At 34.7% G+C, this 27,990-nt stretch overlaps 1 protein-coding gene across 4 annotated transcripts; it reads left to right on the plus strand.

Moving 5' to 3' along the window:
* The first annotated feature begins 20,334 nt into the window (after positions 1-20,334).
* Positions 20,335-27,348, plus strand: LOC104595303 (uncharacterized). 4 transcript variants are annotated; one of them, XM_010255982.3, is made up of 7 exons: positions 20,335-21,034; positions 21,795-22,105; positions 22,547-23,281; positions 24,219-24,347; positions 25,118-25,321; positions 25,949-26,149; positions 26,902-27,348. In XM_010255982.3, exons 1-7 carry the CDS (start codon positions 20,770-20,772, stop codon positions 27,034-27,036), a joined length of 1,980 nt encoding a protein of 659 aa, XP_010254284.1. In that variant the 5' UTR covers positions 20,335-20,769; the 3' UTR covers positions 27,037-27,348. The 4 variants fall into 4 exon arrangements, with proteins under 4 accessions (XP_010254284.1, XP_088754758.1, XP_019052967.1 ...); XM_088898632.1 differs by having other exon boundaries at positions 26,085-26,149; XM_019197422.2 differs by having other exon boundaries at positions 20,388-21,034; positions 22,541-23,281.
* The last annotated feature ends 642 nt before the right edge of the window (positions 27,349-27,990 follow it).

Raw genomic sequence — 27,990 nt, forward strand, 5'->3', positions numbered from 1 at the left:
CTGATGGGATGGCATTCTCCCATTTGAGGAAATGATCATTTCCTCTTCCTCTCTTGAGAATGTTATCCCATTCTAGCTGATATTAATTTTCATTCTAATTGCTTCTTGAACCAAACAGATTATGAGAATAGGCCATTCTGATTCTGATTACAGCGGATTTCAATTCCGATTCCAACTGTGAATCAAACTGACCCTGAGAATATTCAACCCAAACTCCAACATATTCAGGCGGGTGAATAGGTTGGATCAAAATTAGTACAGGTTGGAAGTCATCCACATTTTTAATAGAAGTGTTACACTACAAATCTAAATCAGATACCAATTTTGTACCTAGTTCAGTTTTTCATCCATTTATTTGTAACTATGATTTGCAGTTTTACACTTCATACAAAATTTATACAATGATAGTACAAAATTTGCAGTTTTGCACTACCTTTTGGAGGCATTCTTTTTTTGGATTTTGAGAAGGGGGAAAGTTGGTCAATGGGATTTTGATTCCCATTGATCAAGAATCCCATGTTCTTTTTGCAGATTAATGTGGGGACGAGAGAAAGTTTCCACCAGGGGATCAAGAATCTCATGTCCTAGGTGAGTAAACAACTTTTCCACTAGGGGGAAAGTTTCCAACACTTCAATGGGATAAGAATGCCCCTTTTAATAATGGATTTTTATGGCTAAAATGGTCATTTCCTTTTTTTTACTTGGGAAATAGAAGAACATGGGTAAATACACTTACCTAGGTAAGTGTTTCCTAGGAAAAACTTATCCAGGTAATTGCATTTACCAAGGTAAATAACTTACCCAAAAGCAAATGGGGCCTTTATGTACTCATATAAAGTGGGGAAGTGGGGATCACATCATCTTGCTTCAATTCCTACCATATTCTCAAATAAACCTATTAATGGGCCAGGCTTCGGGCCCAATTTTACACTATCTCGGGCTCGGGCTTCAGGCCGAGCCCATTAGAATCTTGACAAAAGTCAAGCCCGAACCCGGTCCATGAACAAGTCTATTCCCAAACACATAACCCTTCTACTATCACTATTATCTTTCATATAAAGTGGGCACCACTTCATTTAACTTCTCAATTCTCACAAACAAATAGAGAGGCAAAGTCAAATCTAAAGAGAAGTAAACCAGATTTTCCACTCACTTGAATTGATTTTTAATTTCATTGCTTGTGTGCCCTAGGAGTGGTGGTGGTGATGATGATGATGATCCTGTGAAAAGGATAAACATAAAGAACAGACTTAGTTGGACTAAGGTTTCTATCAAGGGAAGAAACAAATTGTTTACTATGGGAAATTAGATTTAAACCCTCTCTCTCCCTCTCTGGACCACCCCAACAACAGAGCTTTTCTTCATGGACCTTTTTTTTTGGTGGAAAACTTTTTGACTTGACCATACGGTGGCTAATGATGAAAACGATATACATTTCAATTTTATTAAATTAAGGCCTCCAAAATCTCTTTTGTCTAAGTTTCTTTCACAAAAATAATTATATAGATACTGTTTATATTAAATTACGGGAAAAGCTATGAAAGAGACGGTGATAATTATTTAAAGTTACTTTACTATTAATTTTATCAACACATGATGGCAGATATATCTGTCCTATCAGAAAAAATGAAATGTTCTTCTAACACTCGCCAAGGAAAAATGTATCTGTGTTTGGTAACAAGGCTAAATAGGAGAAAAGAAAATATATATTATAGTGTAAATATGGTGGAAGGCCAGCTGACTACCTGTAAAAAGATTAGGGAGCCGTTGGAGATGGCTGAGCTTAAGGTTTAATTAAAACTAGCTTAGCTGTTCTGAAACGCCTTCAATAAATTATTCAAAGAGGCTGAAGTGGACAGTCTTTCAAATAATTTACTGACAATATATTTGGGCTCTCCCAATTTTTCACCAAACATAGCTTACAGGTTATTTGGGCAGGACCCACCTAAGAAAGCCGGTTTTCATATAGCAGCTTTTGGCTTTAGGAGGCGAGCCCCATCCAAACAGCCTATTAGCGCAATGTTTGGTGATTAACTTAACTTTGAAAGCCTACAGTTTCCATTAGAGCCAAAAATATGGCTTCCCTCTCAGGTTTCTTTTAGTGGCTTCCCTCATGCAAATTGGTTTTTGTTATGAGTTCCAAAATCAGAAGTCCAAACTATCTTGTTTAAAAACAAATAGGTTCTCAAAACAAAAGGCCAGAAAACGTGTTCTGAAAAATGTATTTTAATTTCATCTAATCATATATTTTAATGTTTTATAAATCATATAATATCTGTGCTCAAAAATTTGTTTTTGTTTTAAAAACCATCATTTTGATGCTTTTAAAAAACATAATTGTTTTTTAAATTAAAACAAAATCATTTTTTTTTTGCTTCTCAAAACATGACAAGTTTCAATTCTTTTACTAGTGTGAGATTCCATTACACAAAAGTCTATTGGACTTATGTATGGACAAGCATAATCCCACCCATACCTTGTGTTAAACTTTAAATACTAGACCAATTAGTTAAGCAAACTCCGATACCATCTCAAAGAACCATTAATTCAACTTAAAAGCTTAAAATCTTAGGTGTGTTCCACTTTATATTATGTAACAAACATACAGTTACCTGAGCTAGAGCAAGTGCCAAATCAATGTCATCTGGTAAATGCTTCTCACTAAGGGAGAAATGGGATGTTTTTAATTTTTTATTCTCATTTCAATTTTCATGTATTTGTTTGGAACTATGGATGTTTATTAACTAAACGTTTTGTACTTGATTTATTTGAAAAACTGTAAAAAGCAATAATGAATTTGTTTATTAACATTTAGGCGCTATTAAGTACCACATCAGCAAAATAGTAAATAAACACCTATCCATTGATAGGTGTATACATAAATTGAAGCCTATTTTTACAAACCCTTATACATACAAATTCACATAATAAGAAAACTGAAATGGTGCCTACCTAGCAGCATTTATTTAATAAATGTCTACAATTCCAAACACCCTCCATATGAGACTCGCTTGAGTGTATCGATCTGTTGTCTATGTGATTAAAGGTGTTTGGTTGATATTAGCGGTGAAAAAGAGGAAAAAGTGTGAAGCCTTGTGGTGGTTGAAGTATAGGCACAGGGAGGAATGTGGAGGAGTGCTTAGGGTACGTGCAAGGCGTGATGACAACGACGCATGGCACATGAACATGTGAGAGAATACACTGGTGCACACCATGACAAGACCGAATATGTTGACATTTCATACACAAGCCTCTTAATTTCCGAGTGCTTGTTGGTTTGATGGAAACTAAAAAGAAAGCTGTCTGTGATTTTTTGGTGGGGTGTTGGATATATTGGATCGACTTTTGTTAACACATTGTTTTATTTACACCCAGCAATGAAATGCCAAGGAAAAATAAATTATTAGTGTCATTCCTGACCTCCTATCCACAAAATGTTGCCCATCCATACCCACATCATATTACCACCTAGTACTGGGTATATCTCCCATGATGATAAAGAGCGGCAGGGTATTTGACTATATATCAGTGTTGGGTTGGGTTGAGTTGTAATTCGGGTTAGGGTTAGGGTTAGGGTTAGGGTTGGAAATTCTAAACTTGATTTCACTTTCGGTTATATAAGAGTTGAGTCCTTGATCAACTTGACCTAACCCATTAATCCAAATTGGATTTATCTTCATATTGTATGTATAAATATTATAAGTATTTTATGTATGTATACATTTATATTGATGTATATTATGTGTCAAAAATTTTAAGTTTAAAAACAAAATTTTGTTAAAATGTGAAAACTCTATTATTTTACACATAATAATGTTAAAATTGAATTAATCACAACTCTTAAATTTAATAAATAAGAACATTTGGCAAAAGAAAATAGAAAAGTCGAGTCACTCCAAACCCAACCCAAAGTTTTCGGGTTGGGTAATGACTAAGGATTTAGAGTTGGCAGTTCAACAGCTTGCGTTGGGTTAGGATTCACCTAAAACTGACTTAACCCAGGCTCGGCCCAACTTGTGGAGTTGCACTTGCACCCCTAATTTTGGCAGCAACCAACTAGAGCTGCATATGGATTTAGATTATTCAAATTCAAATTTGTTCATTTTAAGTTACATTCGGATATCCATTTAGACGTAATTAGATTGAATTCGACTTGAAAATGTGGTTCATTTATCAATTGGATTAAATTTAGATATTGTTTGATCAGATAATCAGATTCGTCAAGATCTTATCCAACTTGTAACTTAAACCAAAAAAAAAATCCAATTCGATTATGGTACACACATACTTTTTCTTCAGAATTTTAAGTTAAGAGTTCTTTAAAATCAAGTGGGATTTGAGATTTACTTAAATCTATTTTAACTTTTTACAGAACTTTTTCTTGTATTGTACTTAATAGATATTTGAATCGAATTGAATTTAAATCGAATATCTATATATATAATTGAATTTGAATTTGAAGCCATGTATTAGATATCAGATCAAATTCAAATCTCTAGGATTCTTAGTGTATCAAATTTAGGAATGGCAATGGGGAGGGTTCAGTGCAAGACACCTCTTCTCCGTCCCTATCCTGTAGCCAAAATCACATACCCCATCCCCTTCCTGCTTCCAATGATGGGGCATGTTTGATGTTCGAGGCAAAGCATCCCCTCCTTATCGGGGATGGAGAATCCTCAAATTTTCTTCACCACAAGTTTTGAAAATAAGATTATAAGAATTTAAAAGTATTTTATAAATGAAATTATGACATACTAGATGTTTTAAAAATTTGAGAAAATTCAGAGATATGTTAAAAATTAATATTAAACCTAAAGAAATTTTAATCATTTACCACCAGATTTGAGGAAATATATGCAAATTCAAGACGAAAACCCGCCTCATTCGAGCCTTGGTAGCTCTAATCAGATTCAGATGTAGTCTTATATGATTCATTTAAAGCCCTAAAAACCAACTACATGGTACACATGGGTTGTGCCAGCTAAATGAATATTGGAGTCTAGCCCACTTTAGTTGGGGATTATAAACTGTCCTTGTGATCCACAGAACTTAACTAGTAGGTCTGGGCTTTTTGCCTTCATGCATAATAGACTCGATCCAGCCAAACTTTGTAGCCCACACTATTGTTTAATCCTTTTATTTTATCCTTCATGGGGCTATACAACCCGAGTCCCGAGGGATAACCTGTCCCAATACCCACGATGTTTGGCTGTTTTAAACAGGCAAGCCTTTTCTTGGGTGGGGCTTAACTTAATTGGCCAAACCCAACCAAGTGCAGCTCCAAGCGTGTAAGAAACACTTCTGATGAGGCCCGTTTACGTGGCCCAATCTTGAACCGCCACATGGCCCTGAATGAAACGTTCAAGGAACTCATCAATGACTTGAACCGGCCCGGCCACCAACTTCACCAATCAGATACCTCCAACCCACCAAGACCATGATAAGGATCAAGGCTTTTAAAGTTGAACCGGACAAGGAATCGGTCAAGGGTCCGGTTCCTGGGTCGAACAGCCTGATCATTCAAATTGAATGAATAGTCCGTTCTAATAAAAATTAAAAATTAAAAATAAAAATAAAAATATGATTAGACGGTTCAATTGCCTGGGTCAGCAGCTTGTTCATCAAATCAACGATTTTGAAGTAAAACAGAACCGATCACCTGAACAATTCTCAATTTTTCTGGATTGATCATCCGATTTGGCCCGATTTTAAAAACCATGATAAGGATGATCACCAAGAAACTCAGGCCGACCTAGCAGTTGTTTCCCAACAGGATTAAAGACCCTTCTATCTATAAATAGGTGAGACACCCCAGAAAAGGTAAAATCACCTTGTCCTTTTCCTTCACTTACTAGCTTAATGATTGAAGAGTTTTCTCCTATGGACACACCTCGAGGTTCTTTGGCTTTCTTGCAAGTGTCTTGAAAAGAAATTTGGTTCATACAACTCCTCGGCTCATCCAGCTCCTAAACTCTTCCCTTCCCTTTGGTTACTCGGATTCTGACCACAACAACTTTTTGGATACTAAATAAACTATGATTTAGGCTTTTAATAACTTTTTCTTTGTTAAACCAGGAATTTAGTTCAAACACAAACAAGGACAACAATAGGCTCCAAAAAGCCAAAATTACAAAGCAATTTATTAAAAACAACTACAAAACCAAGCACATGGGAACTCTCCATTCCACTCGCTCGAGTATGGGGTTTGAAATTTTGAATAACTTGAATGAATTACATAAACTAGTTTGACATGCTAAACACCTTATATATAGGGGTGCCAATTGGACTGGATTTGTTTCAATCTGATCCAGTTCAATGTGAGTCCATTATAAATGGATCAGTTCCAATATGATCCAATGAATATTTTGGACCAGTCAAATTCATGTTTGGACTGTCCAATCTGTTCAAATTTGTATTAATTTAGATTAATTCTAACTCAAACTTGATCCATTGACACCTATATTTTTATCTTCTATCAATGGATCAGATATTGGCTCAATACAACCCAATCCAATATCAATTCATTATGAATGGATCAGTTCCAATCAAATCCAATAAATACTTTGGGCCATTAAGTCTGTATTGATCCAATTTTATGTCTTTTCAGTCCCTCCAATCCATCCAAATTGATTTTGGTTTGGATGAATCCAATTCAAAATCGGTCCATTTACACCCCTACTAACTAGGGGTGAGCATTCGGTTTATTCAATTAAAATTTGAATTTAATTAATTAATATATATATATAATATTATATATTATAACCTATAATATATATTTTGAAATTGAATTTCATTATAATGCATTATATATAATATATTAATATAAAAATATATAGTATATTATATATTAAATATTGTAATTGTATATTATATATTAGATATTATATAATGAATTTCAGTTAATTCGATTTTTTTGATTAACCAAATTTCTAACTCTCAAAACCAAATTACCCAAAAATTAAATCGAAAAAACGAAATCAAAATTTTCAGTTTTAACCAAATAATGCTCACCCCTACTACTAACATAATAAATTACTCCATACTCAAAAGCTAATTGTCTCGTCATATTCACGATTCATTATTTCATTTTCTACAAGTATGCGTTTGAATTTGAGAGCAAACCACCACTTTTCCATTTTCAGTATCTGACTCGCAAAAACAGACCTTTTTGCTGCTCAGAACCGGAGAGTTCAGACTTGAGGGTGGTGGACTTTTTGGCCGTGTTTTCCGCCAGTTTAGCTGCTTTTCGAATCCATTAGGAGGGAGGGCTACAGCTCTGCATTCTAAAAAACATATTCATTTTGTACTTCTGTCTAGCGTTTCCAACTTTCCATTCCATTAGGGGCAAAAGCTGGCCGCACATGAAGCCAATAAACCATTTCAACTATTGAGTCAATAGCTACACATCTTACATATCACGAATCTATCTTTTAGCATAGCTTTAAATTACTTATCGTATTTCTCTGATCAGGTTTCAAAGAATACTTTGTTTTGTTAATTATTTGCAAGTGGAAATTTACTTTCATTTTTTGTAAGAAGCCTCAAAATATAATAAGTCCATGTTTGGAAATGGTTATTTTTAAGCATTTATTGGAACAAGCACTTATTTGAGTCCAAGTTCACACCATTAATCATTTATTGGCATTTGGTCAATAAGCCTTAATAAGTGCTTATTCATGAAGTAAGCCCATTTTCAATAAGCCCCAGTAAGTGCTTTTTTACCCGTATTGGCCTGATACATAATTTTTAAAATACGTAGTATATGTTTGGCATCGATACTGCATCGATGCCAGGTAGGCCAATTTTCAGAAAACAATGTCTTTTTTATGTTTGGAATCGTTGCTGTTATGTAGGACGTTTTTTGGAGCAACAACAACTTTTTCTATTTGGTACCAATGCTCCAAGAAATGTTTTTTGCATTTGTACCCATTATCCAGTGTCACATCACTGTCCTGTTGGCAACAACGAGCTGCAGCTCCGGGAAACACCAAATTTAACAACTAGCGTTGCTCCAAACCAGATGATTGTTTCTTGGAACACCGTTTTTTCCTATGTGACGCTGATGTAGTGCCATTGCTCCAGGAAATGGCAACGATGCCAAACAGCCGCCTATGCTACCACATTTGAAAGAAGCATTTTTTTTTCTTAATAAGCACTTATTTCAACAGTAAACACTACCAAAACATGGGCTAAAATGAAAAGAAAATAAACAAGAGACTTCAAAGATAACATTTCTTTATATTATTTCAAAAATAATATCGATAACAATAGCAACAACAGCAATATATTTAAGATCAAATCTTCTCAAAAGTTAAACTCAAAAAAGCTATTATTTTCTATAGATTTTGATAGCAAGACATGATTGATTCTGTAATAGAAATATGTTCCACGCTCAACCTACACAGAAAGAACCAAAAAACCTCATAGCTGTAGACTCTATTATATTTTTTGGCCATATCTTACTTTATTGTTTGAGAGCTAATCCAAAAGCTTTCTAACGGTACCATTTGGATATATTAGAATTTTTACTGGCAGATATACTTTCTAATGTGAATAAATATGAAACGACAAAATTTCTCAGTTAATAAAGAAATCTTTTGCTAAGCCAAGGGTCCATTTAATTTGGGTTGGCTACTTATACTATAGCCCTAAATATTTTATTAGGTGACTATAAAGTTATTCACTATTGCCCCAAATAAATTAAGAAATTTAGTACTACGTCCTGGTCCCAGAGCTACATTACAAACTTATCACAAATAGATGTTTCTAGCAAATCGAAGACATGTATCTGATCTCTTCATGAATGACAATTGAAATGTTCCCAATGTACTGTAGTGTCTGGTGTGTAGCAAATCGGAGCTTGGTCAGAAATGGGTACCATCATTGTTCAAGTCTTATCCCAATTATATGCACATGAAATTAATCCTGTTTCACCATTTTGTTATGTTCAATGGGCAGAAATAGGTATCAGTGCCCCTATATAATTAAACTTGGGAAGATAGTAGTAAATCAACAAGGTCCTTGGTTTTTATGGTACCCTGTCAAACTATTTATTAGAATCCAAGCTTTATTCTTTATATGATCAACATACAAGTACATGTTGTGTAGTAAATTATAACAGGTCAAGAAACAAGAATATTCATGGCTGAGCTTGAACTTAGAACTTCCTCTACTTCCCAATTCAATCACATCACCTACATTTGTTTGTACACTAGTACATCCTAAGTAGTCTACTTCACAAAAAGACCCACTTGCTTAATATTTGCAGGCATTGATTAAAAAAGCTCAACTGCACTTAGTCCTGTCTTTATCCAATGGCAGAACAATGGATTTCCCACCCTGCAGATGGTGTACAAATCCTGATTTTCACTGTCTTTCTTCCTTGAATGTTTTCCAGAGGAATATTAGCCATGTGGGCATAAGGCCTATAGAACCCTTTAAAGCTCAAAAAAGATAGAACTTAACCAGAGTTTTTTAAGTTCATAGATAAGGTTTAGAGGGGCTGAAATTATCTCTTTTGTGCTTAAAGAGCTCATAGGTATTCCCCCACTTGAATATCATAGAAACCAGAACCCATTTTGCCGCTACAGTCTCATTCATTTAATTCTTGTTTGAACTTTCATCGTGACTAGAAGTCTAGTCTCTATCTATGGATACAAACAAACCAAAGCAACCAGTATATGGATGACAGTGAGCACAAATAGCTCCAAAGGGTGGGGTGAAATCCAATTTGTCTAAACACCCAAATGCATGTGAAAGGGGGGCATTCAATTCTTGGGGGTAGGTCTTGTGAAGTTAGATTTTCAAATACAACGACTCCTTCATATGCTCATTGGATTCTCTTGACTTCATTCCCTGCAAAATTTGAACAAGGCCTAAACCACCAACTATATGACATTGACTAGACTCACTAGAGAAACAGAAATTTTCTTCTTCAAGGACTGCAGTATTTAATATGTATGGAGTAGTGCAGGTGAATTATTGAAGTTGATGCAGGCATTGGTCAACTTACTAACTGGACAGTTAAAACTTGCTTTTGTCTTTACCAAAAAAGAAAAGGAAAAAAAAAAACAAAGAAAACCCTTATTTTTGTTGAATATTTGTAATCCAACCTTAGTTCTTAATTTTTTGGCCATGATCTTCTAATCCATCTAATTTTATTAAAGGGTGTAGTGGACCAATTTGGGTGTTATATAGCACATTACATATTTAACTAATAATAACAATGGATATGACATTAAACAGAGGACCCGTATAGGAGTCTCGAACCGATTATTATTTGGGACAAAATTATCGATTGAGAATCACCCCAATTAATAAATGCGTCTGACCCTATACATACTGATATATATAATTATTTATATAATAATAAATAAAATTTTCATTTTTCATAGTATAATCTTCACAAAAATAACAGTAAAGTAGTAAATTAGTTATATGCTAATAAATCAAGTGTTATTTAATTAAAATTATCTTTTATATTATTTATCAAATTTGTCTTTTTAGACATAAAATATAATAAAAATTATAAGAAAACTATGAAACCTTTATATATTACTAACAAAATAATCGGTTCAGGACTGAATTGATTTAAAACAAGTAAGAACTAGAACCGATGTAATCAGGGTAGAACCAACCTATTGACAGACCTACTTAGATGATGATGAGGATGAATTAATGATAATATATAAAATATTCCAATCAAGTGGTTTTGTTAAGTGCTAATAACCACCTAAACTTTAGAAGCATAACATGAATCTTGAATCCAATGGCAACAAATCAGCAATACTAAACTAGAAGATGTGTGAAATGATTTTTTATTTTTTTAGATGTTTGTTTTCTTGAGATGAAATGATTTTTGAATTCAAATATTTTGTTCTTTTATGTAATAACATTCTCTAATGTTATTTAATACTTTTACAGTATAAGCTAAGAGGAGTCCAATCAAATAGTAATCTAAAGAGATAAAATCAAAAGAAATGGGGCCATCATCCAGATTCCAGATGCATATCCTACAGAAGGATGGTTGGTAGAAAGCCAAAAGGACCACATGCTATTTGGTTCCAGTTGTGCAACTTGACTGCATTAATTTCTTAGTATAAGGAATCTTTCATGCATTTTCAAAATTTGAAATTAGAATTGCAAAGAAAAGGTTGAACCATCTGAAGCTATGCATGGACCCAATTGGACCTGGTTATTAATCTGTGAAGCATTTGAACTGATAAGTCAGCCCAATTAGCTAGTTGGGGCCGCCCCAGCTAAGTATCAACTAACAACCCTAAGCTATGTAAACAAGGTTTCAACTATTAGCTCCCATTTTTTTTTTAATTTGAATTGAGTAATATATTAGGAAAATATATCTTTATTTTGATGTTTAAGGTTCCTCTAGAGACAGTATAGGCTGACCCATAAACAAAATTCATGCGTGTGCTGAATTAATAGTTTAACTGTTTGGATTAAATGGGTTAATTTATGTCAAATGAATATATAAAAAATATGTAAAATATTATAAAAAAGCAGAAAATTTGTAGAAGAAAATTAGACATATCCGTGCTATCATATATTCATCACAATGTTTTAAAAATCAGCCCAGAATCGGAACCACTTTGGTCACCGGTTTCTGGGTTAGTGGTTCAACTGTTTAATTTGAGTGATCATCTTTTAAAAAATTAAAAATATAAAATTAATTAAAATAAAAAAAGCCCAAACCCATTGTATAGGTTGATCAGGTCAACAATTGGACCACCCAAATCAGTGGGTAACTCAATTCAACAGTTTTTGGAGAAATAACAGTTCAGGGCAGAAATGGAATGATATACTAGTCAAATGGTCCCACTGCCCAGGTCAATAACAGTTTTAAAATGCTTTTTTTTGGAGGGGGTCATTAGGCAACATTTTAAAACCTTTGATTCCTCAAATTAAACAAAAAGCACTGTAACAAATAAAAATTATTTTTATTAACGATAAAAATGACAAAAATACAGAAAAAAATTAATATATGACCTATGACATGCTTACCAGGTCAAATGCTTCAATGGTTCAACCAATCAGATCACAAGATCGATGAATCTGAAGTTGCACCTCACAAAGTAATTCTCCCACCCACCTCTCAGTCTCAGCATATTCCCTGTATATTGGAAACATATCGCCATGCCATGAATAACAGCACACAAATATCGGAAATGTTCCGGATGTGCGGCTAGAAGATGTTGTGAGGTCTGTCTGAGGAATGAGCAGATTCGGACTTGCTTGAATATGAATTATGAGAAGGACCTGAAATTCTATCCAAACGACAGATTGACCAATTTGACCACAGTTTGAAAACACTGCACACCAAGTGCTGTCCAAGTTGTCCTGTTGCAATCTTGATTCTTGAATTGAATAGTGAGGACATAGTGGTCAAGGAAGAACTTTAGCCACCGGTTCGGCCATGATCGGATCAAATTGGATATAGGCAAATTCAAATTTGATTCATTTATATTACAATGATCCAATTGGATCATATTCATCACATATTTAGTAAATTCTAATCGAATTTGGATTAAAATAGGATATTAATAAATAGTATAAATAAATTAGAGGAAAAATTCTAGATCAGTATCATGTACTTTGGACCTAGTGTCACTTTGGTCCCTGAACTTTAAAATGTGATAATTCAGTACTCGAACTTTTAAAACATGTTAATTCAGTACCCGCCATTAATCAATCGTTAAGTGACATTTGAAAAGACACAAATGCCCTTCGAGTGTCATCTAATTCTCTTTATCAACCATTCAAACGTTGATAATAAATGACAGTCCAAAATCTTTGCCTCGTTTGGATTGTTGATAAAGAGAATTAGATGACACTCGAAGGGTATTTGTGTCTTTTCAAATGTCACTTAATGGTTAGTTAACGGCGGGTACTGAATTAGTACGTTTTGAAAGTTCGGGTACTGAATGTCACATTTTAAAGTTCATGAAAAAAGTGGCACTAGACCCAAAGTATAGGGTACCACTTGGAATTTTCCCTAAGTTAGACAAAAGTGACAAAAATATTATATATTATTAATAAAATAAACTAAAAATGACTTTAATATTATATTTTATAAACAAAATAAATTAAAAATTACTTATATAAAAGTTGAACCTGTGACATATGACAATTTAGTGAAAATACAACATTCAATAATAGATATGATATAAATTTAAGTGAGTACATATATATAAACCGAATGGAATCGAACTATATCAGATATGATAGGGGTAGATCTGGAGATGTCAATTGGACTGGGTTTGGTCCAATTTGATCCAGTCCAATGTGAATTCATTACAAATAGATCAGGTCTAATCCAATCCAACGAATATTTTGGACCAGTTCAATTCAATTTTTAGACCGTCTAGTTTATTCAAATTTGTTTTAATTTTGATTAATTCTAATCCAAACCTAATCCATTGACACATATATTCCTATCTTTTATCAAATATCAATGGACTAGATATTGGCTCAACCCAACCCAATAATACAATATAAACTCATTACAAATGGATCAGGTCCAATCCAATCCAATAAACACTTTGGACCATTAAGTCTGGACTGATCCAATTTAATACGTCTTATTGTTCATCCAATCTGTCCAAATTAATTTTGGATTGCACACCCCTGGGTAGATTCATATTTGATCCAATTAATTATAAAGGGATTGAATTCGGGTCACCTTTAATATGATCATATTCGAATTTGAACTCGGATAATGGGAATATGGGATACCGTTTTCAGCCCTAAAAAATATGAGAAAAGAATAAATTCTGTTCTGTAAAGTGGAGGATGGGGCAATGGCGAGAACGTACGAGAAACAATTTGGGTTCTACAAGAGACAACAATCACGACGAAGAAGAAGACAAAGACAACTACAGCAGAAAGGAAAAAATTTTCACCACAAAGACATTGAGCCCCCACCACTGCCTCAGTGAGCAGCAGCAGCAGAAGCAGTTTGTTTTTTTAAGGTTCTGTGATTAAATGCTAAATTGGCTTTACAACAAAAACTATATAATTTATGGGATTTCGAGTCCAGTCTCAACTCTCTCATCTCCCACTTTTGAGAGATCAACTTACCCAGAATATCAGCTTAAATGAATGGTGTTTGTATGCTTTTTTTACTGCTTTGTTTTAGGCTGTGAAGAAAGAATCCTGTTAAAGGCTTAGAAGAAGAACAGAACCCAGACAGAAAACTGCACTCATCAAATTCTTAAAAAGTCATATATGAATCGTATTTTGATACAAAAATCTCTTTGATGGACCCATTCAGTGATAAACCTGTTCCCCTAAACATGCAAAAACTGACAATCCACTCTGGGACGCCATTTACACAGGTCCTGCGGCCCTAGACTCGAGAGTCTCCTCGTATGAAAAACAGAAGAATGGACGTAGCTTCAAAAGTGAGCCACTATTTCTTTTTCTCTTTTCCTCTTTCCTGGTACAGAACAACAGCTTAATCCTTTTTACAAAACATGGAAATTAAGCACAGTTAGTACTTCCGTACTGGTTTGAACCAAGGTTTTGATCTTTTGAATTTTGAAAACTTCATCTCAGACTCTTGGTTTGTGAAGAAAATTTTCATTTATTTTGGAATTCAATTAGTAGTTATCTTATTCATATTTTACAAGATTTGCATTATTGATTTTCATTATTTTAATATTATATATTAAATTCCATGTAAAAATGTATTTTTTTCACTACTATTAAGGGGAAAATGTTAATATGAGTTAATCTATATTAAAGTGTGAATGCAATATGTAAAACTTTTTTTGACTAAAATTATCCTGTACTTCTTTGTAGAAAGGGTATAAATGACAGCTTTAATGCTTTGATAACTACTAAAATGCCCATAATTGTATATTTAATCCATCTCTAATGGTAAGGGTTGAAAATGTAACTTCAATTATTACTTCCCACCTCATTTAATCATCTCTCATTAAGTCTTATACTTAGGTATTAATTCCCATTTTCTCTTACTAAATCCTATATTTAAGTTATTTTCATTAATAAATACTACTAATTAGCATGGTTTTCAAAATAAGACCGGACCGAATGGTCGGGTCAGAAAAACTGGGAATCGACCTGTTCCATTTCACCCCAAAACTACTTTTTGGCAAAAAACCCATTGATTTGGTCAACGAATCGTTGACCCAAGCAATCGAATCGTCAACCCGAAAAACAGTTTATGGCCTTTTGTTTTTTTATTATTTTTTATTTTTTGTTAGAATGGGTTATCCATTCAGACCATTCAACCCAAGAACCAGCCCCTAGGACGGTTCCCTATCCGGTCCGGTTTTAAAAACCTTGCTAACAATATAAACCTATATATTTTAAAATTAACTAAAAAACAAAATTTATTCTTTATTCAAGTGGTGGCTAAGCAATTCAACCATCCGAATCAAAGTGAACAACCTATGAAGTCATAGTTAGGTAATAAAATTTTTAAAACAAAAATAAATATAGAAAATTAAAAAATATAGAAAAAAAGTTAGACACATTTATGATATTTTTATTAATCAATTTAAAAAAGTGTAATAAACAATAATTATTTTTATTGATAATGAAAATGAAATACATAATTTAGAACTAAAAGAAAATGAAATTATTTTACGATTTTGCAAAGACCAAATGTTTTAACATTTAATGTCATAAATAAGTAATAAAAATTAATAAAATATAAAAGTATAAAATACATAAACTTTGCAAAAAAAAAATAAGCACTTAAACACATGCATGATATCATGTAATTATCATATTAAAAAAAGTAAGTGTGTCATATCAAAATTATTTTTACACACAAAAATACAAATAATTATAGAAACTATAATTCTATATTTACACTACTATTAAAAATATGAATATTGTGGAACTTTCTTTTGACTAAAATACTCATTTTTGAGTTTAGTCCCTATTTAATTACGAGGTTTAAATTATAAATTGAATTACTACTTTTCACCTCATTCAATTCTTTCTGTTTAAATCTTATATTTCTTTGATAAATGAACAAAAAAATATACAAAAAAATTAAAACATTACGAAAAGAAGAATCTAGCCAAATAAGTAGGTCTGTCAATGATACTTGAATTTTGGATGAGGTGTTTATGTAATCAAATTTGGATTTTGCAATTTACATCCGATTAATAATATATATAAGCAAAATAATAAAAAATACATATTTGTAGAAATTTTTGATATAGTATATATTACTATCATTATCATCATATAGAATTGACACGTACAAAGCATGTACATGATTACTAGTATCTTCAAAACATGAGATGACCCTATATTAGAACTTTATTCAGTAATGGAATGAATCCACTATGATGAAATTGCACATCCAAATATAGAGGAAAATAATAGTAAAATATGAAATAATTCTTTTTACATGGCCAACTTGACCACATCCTATCTCAATCAATTGGACCAAAACTTAAGTAATTAGCTACAATTCAATTCAACCCAACTGAGCTAAACTGTGAGCAATGAAAGAAAGTTCAACCCAACTATGCCTTATCACAACTATATATATGGGGTTAGCTACATAAATTCTATTATGCCATTTCACTCTGTCAATGCCATAAGACTCCATTATTTCTGACTTCTGATGAGACCTTAAATCATTTCCCACTACTTCAACTTATGTCCCTTTTGGCCTTCCCCTATTTCTTGTTGATCCTTCTATGTGCCATCACTTCTTTTCACTAGTGTCTAGGGGTGGATTCGAATCGATTCGAGCCAAATAGTACCAGGCTCGAGCTTGATTCGAGCCAGAACCTTGAGCTTGAGCTCGGCTCAGCTTGGCTCATTTTATATTTTATAAAAATATTTTATTATATATTTATTATAAAAATAAAAATTATATATATAATTTTTTATTTTATATTTAAAAATTTAAGAATTATAATATTTTTATTATATATATTATTTTCTATAATTTTATTATATATATTTGAACTGGCTAGCAAGCCTCACGAACCGAGTTCTAGTAGGCTCAAGCTCGACTGAAACCGAGCCGAATTGAGCTCGAGCAACTCGTGAAAAGCTCGGCCCGTTGCCACCTCTATTGGTGCCCTATATGATTTTCCTGCACAAACTGGGGTTAGCTGAAATTATGTAAATCAGATTCTTGTTGAGGGCTTTTGATGTTGTTGGACAGGTTAGGTCAGCTTATCGAGTAGTTGTCCAGATTTTTAATGAGTGCATGCATTCTATATGAACAGTTAAAGAAAGGGTTTTTAGATTCATGATTATATATATGCTGGATTTTTTAATCTAATAAAAAGAGTCTAAATTTAACAATCAAACAATCAGTAAATGTTAAAGAACTGTGTTTGGTTTGGTAGAACATAAGAAATTTCACAAGTTTTGAAAGAAATAGAGGGTAGTTGAAGAAAAGTTGTAAAGGAATTTCACAAGTTTTGTTAACTACTTTCCTTCAACTACCTTCTGCTTCTCTCTTGTTTCTATCAAACCAAACCTAGTCTGAGGCAAAATCAAACTAAAAATGTTTGTATTCAAAGTCCAAATCCTATTCTTTAAACCCCATTCTTATTGATTTTTTTTTGGTGGAGTCGAATTTTATCCCATGTCCAAATTAGCCCTGCATCATACATTTGTTGTGTGCCCATTTGCTTATTCTGGCCAGGCTCGAGGACACCTGATTAAATCCAATGAACCCTAAATAAAATAAAAAGACCCAAATTTTGATTCTGAGGATATCTGAGGGAATGATGACAGTTCAAACTTTTCTGCAAAATGGTTGAGACAAGAGTCATGCTGGCCAAAAATTAAAAGCAACAAAAAGTTCACATTTCTAGAATCTGACCCAGCAACTATCAGCTTTTTCTCTCTGCACCAGCAAAGCTCATTTGCATGAATAAAGGAATGGTTGATTTTCCAATATTATATTCCATGACATAAATATTTATCTTAATTGAGAAATGTCCCCAGATTCCTGAGCCATGGCGCAAGCCATGTGAAATGCTTTTTCTCTTCTCTAGTCTTCACTCCCCATTTCAGTCTTTAATTTTTCTAGTTCAATGAACCCTTTCAGGGCTATGAGCCTATGACAACCCATTTGGTTGCCAAAATAAGCACAAATAATGGCAGGTTGAGTAGTTGACAACCCGTTTGGCTACTAAACTAGAGAATTGGCTAGAAGGAAACCTATAAATGAGTCATTTCCAACACAAAAGGGGGAAAAGACAAAAGAAAAAAAGAAAAGAATAAAACTTTGGTTGGCATCTTACAGATGTAATTGCCTTACCACAACCTAAAAAAGTTGGAAAAGAAAAACTACAAACAAGAAACTTGAATGGATCTTCATTTATTTCTCAACAAATGAGAAGAATGAGAGACTCCCATGCTCTGGTTGCTCTTTCCTTGTTTATACAAGGAATTTTCATTAATCAATTCGGAGGTTAGTGTGGGGCCCATTTGGGGTCCTCTCCTGAATTGAGATGACGACATGATTCCTCTTACCATGTTTTTCCAAATACCCTTTGTATCATCCTTCTTTCCTCCTCCCCTTTCCTTTTCGCCTTCTAGTTTAGTAGAAACTTTTAAAGAAAAAATCAGTTTAGATATATTATCATTCCCATCATCTAAGTAAGGAGTGCAAATCGGGTGGGCTAGGCCGGGTTGAGGTCAACCTAAACCCAACTCAAGTTGTGAAAACCCTAATCCTTTTTAGATTGGGTTTGTGTTCGTCTAACTTCTCTAACCTCTATTTTATTTTGTCAAATGTTCTTATTCCCTATATTCAAGGGTTGAGGTAAATTCAGTTTTAGCATTATTGTATATGTAATAGGACATACTTGTCATGTTTTTAAATATAAAATTGTTGATATGCACACATGTATATATGTATGATGGTGGTTCAATTGGTAGTATCTCTGACTTGTCCAAGCAGATGGGATCGGTTCCCACTTCCACCACAATTTGGGGATACCCGAGACCATAAAGCCAATAAATAAATAGATTCGTGACAAAAAAAATTAATAAATATTAATAGATACAAATAAGAAGCTACAACTCAAGCTAGCATTGGATCAAATTGGCCAAGGCCTCAATACTAATCCAACTCGAAGTTAAATTAGGTTCATATTTTTCAACCTTAACCCTAATCTAAACTTTAGCCTGATTTTTCCAAGTTTAGCTCTACATCTAAACCTTATCTAACTATAGGATTGGTTACTTCCGAAGAACAACACCCTAGCATGAAGTCATGAATGAGTTCGGATTTGCTTCTAACAAAGTCAGTACTCACACCTACCTCACAGCTTTTGCAGCGGCATATTGGGAACATTTTATGTCCTTAATCTTTTTGTTCAAAAGGAGATGTTCCCAATTTTGTCAGCAAGAATAGGAAAAGAAAATTCAAGTCATGAATTTTATTTTTACACGTCAGAATCCACATGTCATCCACAACATCATTTGCCATGGCCCAATGTCTCACATGTCACAACTCACACGTGACCAACTAACCCATCTGTATTTACTTGGAACCTTGAATCCTATGCCTAAAACATTAAATTTGTCTAAAGAACAATAGGCGAGTATCTGATCATCTGCAGCCGTTAAAGTTAAAACATCTCTGCCAAACTGAATCGTGCCGCACAGGCGTAAATTTCCGATACGTATCGCCCAGAATCTCCCTCGAGATCCATGTGACATACCGACACCACCGTCAGAGCGACACGATACGGTATCCAAAGAGAGAAAAGGAGAAGAAAAATCTGACCGTTAAAGCTTCCCGCCTCTCGCTACGGTTGCGCATACAGCGTCTTTTTACATTCTCATTGAAGTGCTGTACAGTGATTCCACGTGTCATGCCACTAACGAGTCAGACCACAGGCAAAGCGAGCCCCACATGGTCAGCGCCGAGCGGATCCGACGTGACCCTTCTTATTTTTAGATCTTTGGTCCCGACCGCGATCTCCTCCCCGGACCAAAAAACCTATCTTACGGTCACGTCCCCGGGAAGTACATTCCATTTTAATGAAACTACCAAATTAGCCCTTCTTATTCTTCTAATTTGCTCAACTTTCCCCAACTCTTTTCATATTCCCTTTGTGCCCTCTGCCCATGGGAGATTAGCGCAGTACAGTCCGCCATTTGGTGTTTTCCCATCTGAGGGCATACATGTCTTCCGAAACTTCAAAAGCGTTTGAATTTTGTTTTTATTTTTTAATTAAGATTTTCCTTAACAGGTGTAACTTAGTGGAGCCAGATTAATTATTTTCAATTATGATTTTTGTTAATGACAGGTAATTAAATTAAACGATGAAAACGAAGTAAAATTTTAAAAATAAAACTGGGGAAGAGAGAGAAATCCGATACGATAAAACCAGGCTCCTGCATCTCCTGAAAGCTGAAACATTTTATTGATTAAAAAAGGAAGAAAGTAGAAATCGAATCTTTCCTCTGGTTCGGGTGCTGTGATCTTTGAAACCCTAGCCATGGCGCCTTCGAGGAATTCCTGTCGTCCAAGCATTTTGCATTTTTAACCGCAGAGCAGCAGCATTCACTAGCCATTACAATGGCCGGAGAGCCGCCGGAAAATGAAACTGCCTCTGCTATCATGCCGTTGGCTAGGGTTTCATCACGTTCTCTGATTTTAGAGCTTTTGGAACCCCGCTTTACCGGTGATCTGAGAGCGAGAATTGTTTGATTTACTGGAGGAAAAGATTCTGGGAGAAACTTTTGATTTGTTTCCGTTTCCGGCGGTGTTGGACGGTGATTCTGAACATGGCTGCAGGAAAAGGGAATCTGGAGAGAATTCGGAGAGGCATTCGGACGATTTTCTTCATGTTGACGATGGTAGCGTCACTTCTGCTCTTGTCGGCGCCTCTCCTCGTCGCAATAGGAGACATTTTAGTGCCGTCTGTATTGGTTTCGAGTTTCACGTGTGTAAGATGCTATAGCTTCAGAGAGCATTTGCAGAGATACGGTTTTAGAAGCTCGTTGGTGGATATTCCTCTTGTTTCGGCCATCAGATCTTTCGTGATAACTTGTATGATGTTCCCCTCTATTCATGTTCGCGTTAATTTCTTTTTAATAAGCTATCATTCATGAAGGATCGGAGAATGTTGCTGGTTTCTTGATACACCTATCTCACGCCCTTAAGGCACTTGAAACATCTCTGTATATCTTTCTTCCTACTTTTCCTTTTTCTCTGGTTTGAAAACCTGCCTAGAAATTTCCCTATTGTAAAAAAAAAGTAAAAAAAAAAATTGAAGGCTGCGTAATTTTTTTAATACCTTTTTTTTTTCGAAAAATTGGACTCGAAGTCGGTTTTGGTGGTAGAGAATAGAGGATTGATTTTGGTTCTTTTTCCGAGTAATGGGCCAATGGAGATGAGAGCATGGCGGGCTTCTATTGGAAAATTCGAATGCATGATTTAAGATGATTATCTGAAAAGATGTTTGAAGACAGTATCAGTTGAGAAATCTTGTTTGTAATTTTTTCCCTTCGATAATGCTTTCACGACATGCTACAAAGCTTATCGTACCCTAAAAGTTGTGAATGTAATTATTTTTTCTTATTTCATGGATGAATAATCAATAATGACATAGAGATGGCTGGCCGGCTGGGAGTAGATTTCTCGTAGTAGATGCAAAATTTCCATGAAATTTTAAATTTCAAAACATGTCTATCACCATGAGTTCTCATCGTTCTAGATATAAACGAATTAGACTAGTGGTTGGTTAAATCTGTTATTTTCTCTTTTTTGAAACAATGCCTGTCATTGCTTAACTTTACTTTCTCGTCAGGTGTTTATTCTTTGTGTGATGGTCCAGGGCTCTCTCATGGGCCTTATCTTGGAACAACCACACTCTGCTGCTTTGTTTCCATTCTTGTTCTATCAGTGAAGGCCTGCACTTTTACTGTGATTTCGGAAATTGAGGCTGAAGCTTCATCTTCTTCTCTGGCAAGGCAGAAGCTTCATTTGAAGAAGTCTTGGGGGATGCCGGTTTTGTTTCTCTCTTCACTAGTATTTGCTCTTGGGCATATTGTGGTTGCTTACAGAACGAGCTGCAGAGCACGGAGGAAGCTCCTATTCCACATTGTCGACCCAGAAGCAGTAAGATTATCATAGCATTCTTTTCTCAATTTTGTTTATTTTCATTCACATTTTTTTTTGTTTTGAAATAGGACTATTGCAGCTGACAAGCATGAGAAAATGGGTTTGTCTGAGAGTGGTCACCTTGTACCCAAAAAAAAAGCCAAATATTAGGTCTGCATCCAGTCAACCCCTCTCAGGCTGACAGCATTGGTTTTGAAATCCAAGAACATGTTCCCTTTAGCTTCTCATGCTGTCTGGGTACAGTGGGAGACTATTATCAACTGCATAAATAGATTATCCAGTTTGTCTAATGCCTGGCCATGACAAAATTTGTAACAGATATCAAAATTGGCTTGACCATAGAGACAAATTCTATGGGCTTTTTTCTATGCATTTTGTCATATTACTCTAAATTATTGATAACTGGCATAACCTTACAAATCTCTGTCTAAGTCACAGGTTCTATCATGCAAAAATGTGTTTTCAAGTTACCAGAAGGTGCCACGATCTCCCACACCCTCTGCAGGAAAGACCCCAAAGAGTGACGGTGAAACACGGCGGAAACCTTTATCTACAGCTCGCTGTGAGGAGGAACTCCCAATTAGATTACTTGCAGACAGTGATAGCTTGTTTATTGCCTGCCAAGGCCTGACTCTTCATTATAAACTCAGCTGCTCTGAATCTGCTCCTTCTCGGTCTTTAGCCTCCACTACCTTTATTGATCACAATTTCAATTGCACTTCACCAAGAATGACATCTGGAAGGCTAAAACATGATAGATCGTCTTCAACCATCCCATACAAAATACAGTATCATCTGCCTAAGAGCATCAGTAATCAATTCCATAATTCCTCCTTATATGATCCATTATTGGACAGCTCCTCAACTTCACCTGTCTATTTGTCCGAAGAGATCCCTGTTCTGACCCTAGATGATGGTGACACTGGAAATGGCCTGCTGAACCCTGTGAATTTGGTGGGAAATGTAGAGGGATCTGAGAAACTTGGTATTGTTTTAATCCATGGGTTTGGAGGGGGAGTTTTCTCATGGAGGCATGTAATGAGAATCCTGGCACGCAAGGTTGGTTGCACGGTTGCAGCTTTTGACCGACCTGGTTGGGGATTAACATCCCGGCCACAAAGGAAGGACTGGGAAGAAAAACAATTGCCAAATCCTTATAAGCTTGAGACGCAGGTAATTTCCTACTCATGATCATTTTTTATTTTTTTCTATTTTTTTTTTATTTCCTGTAGTACCTAAAAGGTCTATGAAGAAAAGTCTACTCTTTTGAAATTGAAAAGGAGTCCTAAGAGCCAAATCCACTGGTTGAATTACCAGTTTCAAGCTACTACAATTAATTATGCAACTGAAAACTAACAACAAGAAATAAGGTAGCTTTACTGAAAGTGTTAACAAAGAAAATTTTGGTCTGGGACTTCTACCATAATCTATCATGCAATTAATTATCCCACTTATGAGTTGAGAAGAATTCAGATATACTAAAGAAGTTTTTGGCATGTCAATTATGCTACATGTTCATCTTGAACATTTTTTTAATTATCAATGGCTATTCTTGAACAATTAATTTTTGTGCCTTCTCTCACGTATCGCCAATAAACGATTGCACCTTTCTTGATCGCAAAATTCAAGGAATTTGTAATTTAAGATTCAAGAGGTAGTTAGCTAGGGCTGGCTACCTCTAGAGGGTGCTAGCATTATACAAATAATACTGGTTTTTCACTAATAACTAATAAAATTTTAACAGTAGGGAACTGTCCCTATCCAGCATCTCAGGTCTTTTTTATGACTCGGTTGTAACTGTCAGGTATTTAATAAGAACTAAGAAATGCTGTCATAATGTCTTAAAGCTCATTATTGAAATAAGATAAAGAAAGGAATGAAACATTGTACCAGGGCTCATGGGATCATTCTATGATGAGATTTCTTTAGTTTGCTAAGTGAACATGTAGTTGTAAACTCATAATTGGTAAAAACATAGGTATTTAATGGAAATAATCTTGTCAAAGGCATTTGTGAACCTCAACTTTCAAGGCATATGTTCTAGTTATTTTTTTAATTATCCCCCCCCCCCTCCATGTGAGGTTTAATTTGTTTGATTCTGATGCATCAGGTTGACATGCTCCTTTCTTTCTGTTCGGAAATGGGATTTTCTTCAGTTGTACTTGTTGGACATGATGATGGTGGTCTGCTTGCTTTAAAGGCAGCACAAAAAGTTCGGGAATCTGCACATTCTGTCCATGTGAGTAATCTGCTAAGTTTTTGCACAAATTAAGCATCCTTTGTGTTATTGTTTTTTTTTAACAAGATGTAATCCTTCTCCTACTGGTATTTTTGAAATTACTCTCACAAAGGATTCAAAATTATTAGGTTTCAATCATGTCCAAACTAAATCAGGAGTATCTTTCACATTGTGACTATGTGATCCTGAACTTGTATTAAGCAGTTTTTCATTTAGCCTTTTTTAAGTGCTCATAATTATTATATATTAGATTAGTTTTTTTTTAAAGAGCCAGGATTTTTTTTTTTTGTTTGCATTTTGGGAATAAGTAGAAATTATCTTGGAAGCTAAGTTGAAAAGCTTATGATTGATATAAATGGTTTTGAAATGTTATATTGTATCTCCTATCCCATGTTAGAACTACATTCTTAATGCAGGTGTTGGAATCTACCTCAAGTTTCACCATTTTCTCCTGGGAAAAACACAATCAAAATGTTGATATTTATTGTTAATAGTTTAAAGCTATTCTATTCTGTCTTCTAGATTGGGAAAAAATGAACAAAAAAATGTTGCAGATGTCACCTTTTGTTTTATGGACAATACATTGTACTGTATTTGCTTTTAATGCAAGCAGATCTGGATCAGGTTAAATTCTCAAATAATTGAATGCACAAATAGGCAATATCAATCATGATAGCTACTTACATTTTTTTCCAAACTCCCCTTTTTTGACTGGTAAATCCCAACTTTCTGACTTCCCCTTCATTCATATTTCTTTCTCTGCATCTCAGGTGGAGATTAAGGGGGTGGTACTTCTAAGTGTCAGCCTATCAAGAGAAGTTGTCCCTGCCTTTGCCAGAATCCTCCTGCGCACTTCCTTGGGGAAGAAGCACCTGGTCCGTCCTCTTCTGCGAACTGAAATTACTCAAGTGGTTAACAGACGTGCATGGTATAATGCTGCCAAGCTTAACACTGAGGTTTTGAGTCTCTATAAGGTATATTTTACTTGCATTTGTTTGGTATTGATAATGAGTACAAAATCCTGGTTTAGAATATCATATCTCATCTCCTCAGAAGCAAAATTGTCACTCTTGAAAATCTGGAATTCAGATTTGTTTTCTATGTTATGCTTGAATACGTGTCTATGTTTGCAAAATAATAGATTGAGAAGTTGCAAGTTACCATGAGAAGATGTAGTTGTTAAATCACTTGAGTCCAACCAATATATGCAAAATTTTCTAGGATTAACATTCAACTCCTGTTTATTTAGCGTTGCTTAGAAATGGATTGATCAAATGAAAAAGTTGGCAATAAAATAGAAAAATTGGACAGCTCAATTTTTTTTACATACTTTCTCCAATCAGGATAAATAGGTATAGCTTTGCATTATGTATGGACTATTATGAAACTTGCAGCCATGTACGTGCACATGTGGTTGAATAATTAGTAGTTCTTTTATGTACGACTAGGTTAAAATCCTAATAACAGCACTTATCCATGCCAAATGATTGTACTTTTTGGTCAATTACATCTATATTACTTAGGACATTTAAAGTTAGTATGAAATGAATTGTGACTAGTCCACATTATTTTGTTTGTCTGCTTCCTTATGCATCGATCAGGCACCATTATGTGTGGAAGGTTGGGATGAAGCACTTCATGAGATATCTAGACTGTCATTTGAAACAGTCCTCCCATTACATAGTGCTGCATCATTGCTGAAAGCCGTTGAAGATCTGCCAGTTTTGGTTGTTGCAGGTGCAGAGGATGCACTTGTCTCTATTAAATCTGCTCAAGTTATGGCATCAAAGCTTGTAAATTCTGTAAGTATTCTGCCTTAGATAAATTGTTTTATCATCTTCACTATTAGCAGCTACAGTTAAAATGTGCTCTTGCAATGTTATAGCAAAGAAATAACAATAAAAAAAATACTCTAGCAAAGAAATGGAAGTCAGTGGTCCTTTAATTTTGTGTTTCTCAAAGAATGCGGAGTTTGACTACTTGGTTCCTCGGTTTGTGGACCAACCGTTTTGCATAGGATTGGGATTCATGAAGGATGATGAAACTCATTAAAAGATAAGGAAAATAAATGAGCTTCAGTGTTTCACACACCCCTGACTCAAATAGTAGATATCCTGGTTTGCTTTTAGGGTCTTCAAGTCTTTAGGCTGTGTTTGGTTGCAGTGCAAATAAATTTCCACTAGTACAAATGCATGGGAGTGCAAATGAAACAAAATGCAAATTCTCATTTAATTTTGTTTTGGGTTTTACTTTATTCTGTTTCATGTCTTAATTTACTTCATTTGTACTGCAATCAAATAAAATAAGCTAAATTTTAAAACAAAAATAAGTCAGAATTTACTTAAATCATTTGCACTGCAATAGTTTTGCAGCAGTGCAAATTTATTTGCATTGCAACCAAACACAGCCTTAGGCACAAACCGAATGGTTGGCATTGGGAGGAGCTTTCTAGCCCACATATCATTCCTGTTCAGTTCTGTTTGTATTGAAAACATATTACAGGGAAATTGTATAATTAATTACTTTGCTGTTACCATGTCTTGTGTTGATGCAGAGACTAGTAGCGATATCTGGATGCGGCCACCTTCCACATGAGGAGTGCCCCAAGGCCTTACTTTCAGCTTTATCACCTTTCATAACCAGAATCTTATCATCACAAGACCATTATCAGAGCTTGCAGAAACAATAGCATTTTTTTAACTTATTACTAGGGTGCTGAATAGTTGAAAAGGGTCTTTTTCTTTTCTTTTTTTTTCCCGCTTACATCAAGAGAAGAGCCTAATGTCCCCTCTTCTCTTGGGTATTTTTTAGATGTAGCTTGAAGCCAGGCCCTAATGTTCTAGGGTTTTTGAGCTCTCACATGTATTCTTTCCTTTTTCTGTTTGTACCGTTTTTTATCTTTTCGAGGTTTTGTTTCTGTAATGCTTGTTTGACTGGCTATTCTGGTTTTCCACCAAGGAGTGGAAAATCCCATATATTTGTATATTTATCTGAGTGAAAATGCATGGCTTCAGATGGTCTGTTTCATAAAAAAAAAAAAATATTGCTATTACTCGGTTGTGCCATTTTCCTTATTTCTATTTTCAGTGTCTTTTCAGAGAGAAAGTATGAAGGGAAATACAAACAGGAATAGTAAAAATGTAAAATCAAGTGAAGATGCTTAAACAGCATTTGGAGATCGAGATTATTGCCAACAATAAGATCACCGTCCATCTTTGGCATGGTCCAGAGGATGAACTATGCAACGTATGATTTTCTTCTCCCCATCTATACCCTTGAAGGGCGCCAACTTTATCTTCTGTAAGGCAAAGAATACAACAGTTGCATAGCATTCCTCTCGGTTACACCAATTGACTAGTCAAGTCTGAGACTCTGAACTCGATGAATGTAAGCAGGGATACACGCATATTAGACCTTCGTAATGCCGTAAAACATGGGAATCAACTCATAAACTGAAATGATCTATCTATTCGTTTTTGGGTTGATCTGATTTCTTGGAATATTAGTCCTTCATTGAAGGTAGCTGTGAGTGATGAGTGATGAGCACCTTGGATACTAGTAGAGATTCCTTTACCATTGCTTCTGCTACGTCTCTTCTCAATTTTTGGTGTAGAAAATAAATCACATTCAGAGTAGTTTTAAA

The sequence above is a fragment of the Nelumbo nucifera genome, chromosome 2 (genome assembly GCF_055504915.1).
Source record: "Nelumbo nucifera cultivar China Antique chromosome 2, China Antique-T2T, whole genome shotgun sequence".
In the NCBI taxonomy this organism is placed as follows: Eukaryota; Viridiplantae; Streptophyta; class Magnoliopsida; order Proteales; family Nelumbonaceae; genus Nelumbo; species Nelumbo nucifera.